Genomic DNA, 9,549 nt, shown 5'->3' on the forward strand with positions numbered 1-9,549 from the left:
GAAACACAGAATTTTGGAAAACGATAATTTTATTAATTCGTGATTGACCAATCACAGACGTTTTTCCTTCAGATTTTGGGTCATCTCTTTTATCTCAATCAATCACGGTGCAGTTTATAAAAACTTTCGGGAATCCCCCTCTTGCCGTCCAATATTTTAAATATTGGTCGCCTCGGCAAAAAAAAAAAAAAAATATTGGTCGAGTTCAACAAACTTTCTAAGTGGCTCGGAGGTTATGAGGTGCGTCGACAAAATAACACTTGTATTTGGGCTCTAAAAATCCTCTGTATGGATAATAATGATTGTTATTTGACTAGTGACGATTGCCGTCTTTTGCCTATATACGACTAGTAATGTAAGTTGGCCCCAGTAGCTCCATCCCCTCACGCCTTCCGTGAATGTAAGCAGAAGAATATAATCTTATTAACCAGTTAGGCCTACTGTTCGTAGAACTATTTCAAAGTTGGCAAATGGTAGACCAGTAAACTATATTCCGTCGCGAATGGTCAGATGGTTGACTCCCGTCATGTTTCGACGAGAAAAGTGATATCCATAAAGGCAGTGTCACACCTTTCCGGGCAAGCTACGCGGGCTTCTTGTGATTAGGAATATTCCAGCACGCAGGAGAATTTCCGCGGGTGGACAAGAATACTTGCGATTTTCTTACCTGCTAGACGCGTGCTACTTACCTTCTACTTGCGTGTATTCCGTGTGACCTACGTGAGAGCTTTGAAACCGAGCCGTTTTCTGTTACGAGCGACTTACGTGTACTGAGAAGTACCTGCGCTGGAGTGGCCTGAGAACTGCTGCCGGTAAGGATCTTCTACTGGTGTTCTGCGTGTACCTCTGCGAGCGAACCCCCACGACCCACTCGGAACAAGTTTTGAGCATGCTCAAGGCCTTGTCATACCATATGTTGGGAAGTTTTGCCGCTTAACTTGCGGGTAAACAAATTTGCTAGCCGGAGCTTTCCGCAGTTGGTCCGCACGTGACAGTACCTTGCGCGTATCTCGCCTGTAGTTGCCCGGAGGTGTGCACGCAAGTCCGATTTAACCGCAGCCAAGTTTTGAGCATGACCAAAACTTTTTTTCTGGGTGAGTCGCGGGGATGCCCGGAGAGGTCCACGCAGAACGCCCTGTAGGAGGCCGTTAGCGGCAACACCTCGCAGGCAACTCCCACGCAGGTACTTCGCAGTCCCAATATGCAGTCAAGATAATGACATTCTGTGGGACTTCTGCCATGCCTTCACAGGAATTCCTTCACAGGAATTCCTTCAGTGAGTTGTCAGCCCCCACGCGCCTGGGACACAGGTAACACAGTATACCCGCAAGTAGAATTTAAGTGGAACGCGTCCAGCAAGTAAGACACATTGCACTGACTCGCCCAAATCCTTGTCCTCCCTCAGATATTGTTCGGTATGCTGGAAAATCCCTACACGAAACAACCCAGCGTAGCTTGCCCGGAAAGGTGTGGTAGGCCTAAACATGGTTGCGGGTAAAAATATTTGCCTGCGCACCTCCGGGCGACTACGGGTTAGATACGTGCTACGTACTGTAATGTGCGGGCCATCTGCGGGGACCTCCGGGTAGCAAAAATTGTTCTTTGCAGGTCGCACGCAAGGCTTGCTCGGAAAGGTGTGACACTGCCTTAAGAATTATTGCAGCAAGCGCAATATATACTGTATATATATATATATATATATATATATATTTAAAACGAAGAATAAATCGGTAATGCAATATTTCGCCAATATATTGGAAAGAATGAGTTTCTTTCTTATATATTGGCGAAATATTGCATTACCGGTTTATTCTTCGTTACATTGGAGCCAATACGTGAATTCGCAACATATATGTATATGTCATTCTCAACAATTCCATCTAATTGCGATTTTGTGTTTTGTGTTGGTAGAAGTATAGAGTACAATTATGTTCTGCGTTAATGTAAGGATGAAGTCTTCCGCAATATGCTGTTAGAGGGAAAAACCCAACAACGACAACAACAACAAAATATGGATTTTTTTTCATAAATCAAGTTTCGCCAACAATCTTGATTTTGATCATTAAAAGGGATGGTATGCTTTTGGTTGAGATGGGGCTTCAGGTTTCCAACTATTTGTGAGATACTGATGAGGAACCTATATTATGAAATATGAAAGAGCGTACAATTCTATGAGGAATTTAAAGTAAAGTTAAGTAAAATTGGTTTTTGAAATGACCGAGTCTTCCAAAACCGAAGAGTTTCTGTAAAGGTGGGACCCACCTTTCATTAGGATCAGTTCGTTTTACTTCGTCGTTGTTCGTGCATAGTTTGATATCCATGGGCGTCGCGGGGGGGGGGGGGGGAGGGAGGTGGAGGGTGCGTTGGTGTGGTGCGAACGCAGCCCCCTTCAGACCCTAAAAGAGTTTTACTGATCAAGAGAACCCTTTTTTTTTGTTTCTTTTTTTTTTTATTTGCTTCTCAGCTGAAGAAACCCGGAAGTGGAGTCAGAAAGTTGCGCTAAAGGTCCCTCCATTTATTTATTTGATTATTCTTTGTTGTTGCTTGCTGGCTGATGAAACTCGGAAGTGGAACCAGAAATATAACGCACCCCCCCCCCCCCTTGAAATAAGCTGGTGACGCCCCTGATATCTTTTTAATGATATAACTTTACTTATCATTGTCTCAGTATGTACTGTACTCTACACTGACGAAGGCCTGAGGCAGGCTGAAAATTTTGTAATAAAAAAAAAAACACATTCTTGTTGCATCCATGGCGTATTTGAGACTCGTTCTTATAATTACAACATTCGAAGTCCAACACGTGGAAAGTTCCATGATATTATATATTATATATTCATTCTCTGCTTATTTACATCTGAAATCAGGGGTGACGGTTCATGTACAATTCTTATTTTTCTATTTTTTATCGTGTTTATGAGAGGTGTTTCGTGCATGTTACGATTTTTTTTTTCTTTTTTGGAAAAGCGCCAGTTCATGCATGGTTGAAGAGCCTCGCTGGTTGAAGGCAATGCGCACTCGCAGGCACACAAGCACACTCACGCATTAAAACACACACACATACACACACACACACACACACACACACACACACACACACACAACCAGAAACAACCAGACCGAAAATTATTTTGAGTCATTTTTGTATTCCCTCAGGGAGGATCTTGACACACTACACAAACCATACGCCACGGTTCCATCCCATTCACAGGCACACATTAAATTTTACGTATTAGGGAGTGTATGATATCCTCGCATACCTTTATACTATTTATGTTACACCTGCATTCTGCATACAACTGCTACGTATGCCACATTCTCGTGTTTTGTGCATTTGATATCAGAAGTGTCATTTTTGATCGAGAGCCTGTTGTATGTAAGTAATATCGTTTTGATGTCTGTGAAACTTATACTATTTTAAGAATGTCTTTTATGCGTTGCTTTCATGTTTAGCCAGGTGATTATCTCTTCTCGTCACTGGTTGTCTCAATTCTTTCTACCTCCCCAGCATGTCGGAGCTTGAGAAGAACACATTAGCGGGAGGAGGAGCAGAACCCGACGACTTCCGTACGCCACTGTCCGACCATGTTGGAGTTGAACAACATAGGAGAACAGGGAAACAGGGCGAGTTTAGTTCTGTAGGCGAACGAACACAACTTTTCACTTTCAGCGTCGATCATGAGAAACCCATCACTTCTTCGCAGAAAATAACATCGCATCATTGGGTCAGGGGAAACATCCTTTATCCATATAGAGGGATATTTTTAGCCTTTGCAGCTGTATTTTTCTACCTGATTCTTCAGTTGATGACCAAGCAGCTGGCTGGCAGGGTTTCTTCCAACGCATTGAACGCTTATTTTAGCGTCATGTTAGCTGCCTCGTCGGCACCAATATTGATCTGGAACAAATTGTCGCTTTCAAACATCCGAAGGAAAGCTTGGGCATTTCTGATGATACGGGGACTGTCTGGAGCCTTTGGATTCCTGTGCTACTTCAAGGCTTTTCAACTGCTTGAGCTATCCACTGCCAATTCGTTGATCCTCACTTCACCTCTATTCACTATTGCCTTCGAGCGCGTGTGCGTCAAAGAGAGTTGCTCCATTGCCAAGGTGATTTGCGCATTCGGTACCGTGGCTGGTATCGTCTTTGTCATGCAGCCACCTGCAATCTTTGGCGCCGCCGGCGACCAGGGGACCTCGGACACGTGGTTGGGAGCCGTGATGGCCCTCTCCGTGGCCGCGCTCAACGCGATTGCGTTCGTCAGCCAGAAACCGATCTCGAACATGAAAGTTCATGCGCAGCTCATCGTCTTCATCTTCGCCTGCATTGCCTCTATAGTGAGCTTCGCCACGACGACGACACTCGCGGACTGGACCGTCCCACGATGCGGAAGGGATCGCGTGCTCGTTTTGCTGATCGGGATCTTGGGCTGTCTGGGAGTTCATGCCACGACTCTCGCCCTGGAGGTAGAGAGTGCAGGATCATTCAACATAATTCGGGCTAGCTCTGTCTTTTTCGCCTTCATTCTGGACGTCGTGATACTGCACGAGGCTCCCAACGGCTTCGCAATATTCGGGGCTTGTCTGATAGTGGGCAGCGCCGTTGGGAATGTCATGGCATCGTGTTTGAAAATGAGATCCGACGCGAAAAACTCATGACAGAAAACGAAAGTTTCAAAATCGTAAAGTGATGGTGCAAACACGGGTGTAAAGCAACTGTGAAAAACTTAACAGGATTAGTAAAGCGAAAAGGACGTCTTGAAGCTACAGGGTACAACTAAACCTCCTGCCAAGATAAATCTATAGTCAGTCGTTTGGATATTTGCAATGACTGAACTTCGTGAAGACATGCATTATTCCAAATATTTATTTCAAAAGAACTCTGACTGCTATAGCGCTCATCACATCTCATCACAAGCGTCCACATCAGTAATTGCTAATTTTGTGACACGAAATTTGTCATGATTTGAGGTTTGCTGCTCCCCATCATTGTCGATTTTCCAAAGGCAGTTAAGTCTGAAAAGGCACATCAGCGAAAAAAACAAACAAAAACAAAACAAAACAACGAAATGAGGGAAACTGTTCTTTTGTCAGTGATGATGCACGATTACACAATCGTCATTGCCCAAACATCTGAATGTATATACTCATCAAGATGAACATAACCAGGTGGCGGTGATGCAGGTCGGGTCAAAGAAAGACCTCCGTTCTAAGTCAATAAGACGCGAGGGAGTATTTGCATTTTTGATTGGTCATAATTATGCAAGAAAGAGCACCAAATAAATGAAATTCCGGAATAGACATATTCTGCAATGTATATTAAGATTTCATGCGTGCTTTAATTGCTCACAAAAGTTTCGACACGAAGTCTACGTCCATCATCAGATGCATTGTTACTCCAAACACCCAGAGTAAAACATGGATGGGGTGATCGTGCTTTCTCCGTTATGGGACAAAACTGTAGAATAAGTTAGCTATTCAGTTAAGGCAACTGTCCTCTATAGAAATATTAAGATAAAAACTTAAAATGTATCTGTTCCTCTCACACTGCAGGAGTATGATCGCAATCTATTATGTTCAGAACAGTAATTGTATTCTTTATCTGGTATGTGTTTGTTTGTTGTATGCCATTTTCTCATTTGTTGTTATGTTTGAACATGTATATATATATATATATATATATATATATATATATAAGTAACAAAGCTGCAACAAAGTTCATACTGTATTCACCAACGGTTTATTTCTTCACACATTTCATTATCATTAGATTGGGGGTGTAATCTATTAATATCATTTTGTATATATGGATGGATTTTGTTTTCAAGTTGAAAAGCTACCTGGATATATATATATATATATATATATATATATATATATACATGTATATATATCATTAAATACATATGTATCTTTTCATTTTTTGAAGCGCCATGAGCACCGAAAGGTGGACCTGTGCACTATACAAGTATATAACCACTATCATCATTATCATTATTATCATTATCATTATCATTAGATTGGGGGTGTAATCTATTAATATCATTTTGTATATATGGATGGATTTTGTTTTCAAGTTGAAAAGCTAACTGGTTATATGTAAATTTATCGTGCATAGAATCTAACATTGCCCATTGGGATGTCATGCACCTGTTATGTTGTCGACCGCTCAGTACAAACATAAACACAGTAAACTCCTGTATTTGACGGGAACATGCAGTCATGTGATCCATGCTGGTTTTACTATAGAGTCGGGAACGGCGCTCTATTACACATCGGAACATGGGGTGTGCATCCGCGCAATAACATCATACCTCAACACCCCTGACAAACTGTACAAAATATAGATAGATAGATAGATAGATAGATACATACATACATACATACATACATACATACATACATAAATAGATAGATATAGATGAATGGATGGTTTAAAGATTATGGATCAGCTTTTAATTTGCTGCGAGGCTCCTCAGCAGAAGATATTGACAAGTCTAAATACCGCACAAAAGGAACCAGGCAGCAACGCGCGCTTTCATTAAAATATAAGGGAGTTCATGGTTAGTGCATGACAATTGTCTCATTTGACCCCTGCACCACAGAATTTGAAATAACATGGACATGTGTTGTGATCAAGAATTCCTTCTTGAAGCATGTCATCTTGTATTAAATCAATGTTGAGAAAGTGCATGGAGAGATTATATGCTAAACAATGTTGATGAATGACTTACACCTGTACGTTCTAATTCAGTCTGAAACACGTACATTGTACTGACATAATTCAGATTCTCTTAGTTGCTTGAGACTTCTTTACGTTTTAAAGTCAGTGGCAAATACACAGACATTCTCATTTGACCTTTGTTCTGCACATGCGCAAATCACAACCGTGAACTCCCTTATTGAGAAAGAGTGTCATAAAGGGTTGTTCTGACCAAAATGGTTAGAAATAGACCTCTTCTGTAACAATTATATTTACATTTTATTCATGCTTTGTTCACGAAAGTTGCCCATAACAATCGCAAAGCTTGTCCTACCTGGTAACGACTAAGCGAATTCCTGTTTATGGAACTTACTGGGAGGGAGCAGGTGAATATACTTCGCTACAGTAGGCTGGAGGAAAAGAAACATCCATTATAATACAGAAAATGGTCTATTGCAAAAGCGCCATCAGTTCATGCATGGTTGAAGCGCCTCCCTGGTTGAAGGCAGTGCGCACCCAGAGACACACACGAATACACACACACACATACGCACACACACACACACAGACACACACAGACACAGACACACACACACACACACACAAGAAACAACCAGACCGAAAACTATTTTGAGTCACTTTTATATTCCCTCATTTAAAGGATTTTGACACACCATTGTAGGGTCCATGGACACACTATACGCCATGGTTCCATCCCAATCGTTTAGGGATTGTATGATATCCTCGCATACCTGTACTATACCGACCTGCATACTGCATACAATTGCTACGTAATATTATATGCCGCATTCTCGTGTTTTGTGCATTTATCAGAAGTGTCAATTTTGATCAAGTGCCTGTTGTATGTAAGTAATGTCGTTTTGATGTCTGTGAAACTTATACTATTTAAAAAAATGTCTTTTGTGTGTTGCTTTCATGTTAGCCAGGTGATTATCTCTACTCGTCACTGGTAGTCTCAATTCTTTTTACCTCGATCCCCAGCATGTCGGAGCTTGAGAAGAAAACAGCAGCGGGAGGAGGAGCAGAACCCGACGACTTCCGTACGCCACTCTCTGGCCATGTTGGAGTTGAACAACATAGGAGAACAGGGAAACAGGGCGAGTTTAGTTCTGTAGGCGAACGAACACAACTTTTCACTTTCAGCGTCGATCATGAGAAACCCATCACTTCTTCGCAGAAAATAACATCGCATCATTGGGTCAGGGGAAACATCCTTTATCAATATAGAGGAATTTTTTTAGCCTTCGCAGCTGTATTTTTCTACCTGATTCTTCAGTTGATGACCAAGCAGCTGACGGGCAGGGTTTCTTCCAACGCGTTGAACGCTTATTTTAGCGTCATGTTAGCTGCCTCGTCGGCACCAGTATTGATCTGGAACAAATTGTCGCTTTCAAACATCCCAAGGAAAGCTTGGGCATTTCTGATGATACGGGGACTGTCTGGAGCCTTTGGATTCCTGTGCTACTTCAAGGCTTTTCAGCTGCTTGAGCTATCCACTGCCAATTCGCTGATCCTCACTTCACCTCTATTCACTATCGCCTTCGAGCGCGTGTGCGTCAAAGAGAGTTGCTCCGTTGTCAAGGTGATTTGCGCATTCGGTACCGTGGCTGGTATCATCTTTGTCATGCAGCCACCTGCAGTCTTTGGCGCCGCCGGCGACCAGGGGACCTCGGACACGTGGTTGGGAGCCGTGATGGCCCTCTCCGTGGCCGCGCTCATCGCGATTGCGTTCGTCAGTCAGAAACCGATCTCGAACATGAAAGTTCATGCGCAGCTCATCGTCTTCATCTTCGCCTGCATTGCCTCTATAGTGAGCTTCGCCACGACGACGGCACTCGCGGACTGGAGCGTCCCACGATGCGGAAGGGATCGCGTGCTCGTTGTGCTGATCGGGATCTTGGGCTGTCTGGGAGTTCATGCCACGACTCTCGCCCTGGAGGTAGAGAGTGCAGGATCATTCAACATTATTCGGGCTAGCTCTGTCTTTTTCGCCTTCATTCTGGACGTCGTGATACTGCGCGAGGCTCCCAACGGCTTCGCAATATTCGGGGCTTGTCTGATAGTGGGCAGCGCCGTTGGGAATGTCACAGCATCGTGTTTGAAACTGAGATCCGACGGGAAAAAATCATGATAAGAAAATGAAAGTCTCAAAACCACCGAGTGACCACATGCAAACACGGATCCCATAAGCAACTACTAGTATGAATAATGTATAACAGGATCAGCAAATAGGAAGTCTTGCGGCTACAGGGTACAATTAAATCTGTTGCCACGATAAATTTCATCCGTTTGTATAGTTGCAATAACTAAACTTTGTTGTTTCTTTACTGGTTGTTTGCACTTTTCATATCGTGCGAAATGGCCTGTGGTAAAGAGAAAAATGTTCTGCGTGGAGTCTCAATGTAGGTTTGAGGTTCGGATCCTCCCAAATGTGCTTGTTTACATCCATTGACAAAACATGTTTGTGGCCTTATACTGTTTGTAGAACTATTTCAAAGTTTGCAAATGGTAGACCAATAAACGATATTTCGTCGCGAATGGTTGACTTTCGTGATGTTTCGACGAGAAAAGTGATATCCATAAGAATTATTGCAGCAAGCGCAATATATCTATGTCATTCTCAACAATTCCATCTTATTGCGATATTATGTTTTGTGTCGGTAGAAGTATAGAGTATGTTCTGCGTAATTACAAGGATGAAATCTTTCGCAATATGCCGTTAGAGGAAAAAAACCACCAGCAACAACAAAACATGATTTTTTTTTTTCATAAATCAAGTTTCGTCAACAATCTTGATTTCGATCATTAAAAGGAATAGTATAGTTT

General features: G+C 42.5%; 2 protein-coding genes across 2 annotated transcripts; both read left to right on the top strand.

Moving 5' to 3' along the window:
* Positions 1–3,509: 3,509 nt before the first annotated feature.
* Positions 3,510–4,658, top strand: LOC139734462 (solute carrier family 35 member G1-like). The gene has a single exon (XM_071645246.1). It carries the CDS (start codon positions 3,510–3,512, stop codon positions 4,656–4,658), a length of 1,149 nt encoding a protein of 382 aa, XP_071501347.1.
* Positions 4,659–7,705: 3,047 nt separating this feature from the next.
* Positions 7,706–8,854, top strand: LOC139734463 (solute carrier family 35 member G1-like). The gene has a single exon (XM_071645247.1). The coding sequence runs from the start codon at positions 7,706–7,708 to the stop codon at positions 8,852–8,854; it is 1,149 nt and encodes a 382-aa protein (XP_071501348.1).
* The last annotated feature ends 695 nt before the right edge of the window (positions 8,855–9,549 follow it).

This window comes from Diadema antillarum, unplaced genomic scaffold, assembly GCF_040938485.1.
Source record: "Diadema antillarum isolate AM-2024a unplaced genomic scaffold, OU_Dant_1.0 seq00000526_RagTag, whole genome shotgun sequence".
Taxonomy (NCBI): domain Eukaryota; kingdom Metazoa; phylum Echinodermata; class Echinoidea; order Diadematoida; family Diadematidae; genus Diadema; species Diadema antillarum.

Excerpts from the sequence above, each read along its gene's own strand:
- LOC139734462 (XM_071645246.1), top strand. The coding sequence starts at position 3,510 with ATGTCGGAGCTTGAGAAGAACACATTAGCGGGAGGAGGAGCAGAACCC.
- LOC139734463 (XM_071645247.1), top strand. The coding sequence starts at position 7,706 with ATGTCGGAGCTTGAGAAGAAAACAGCAGCGGGAGGAGGAGCAGAACCC.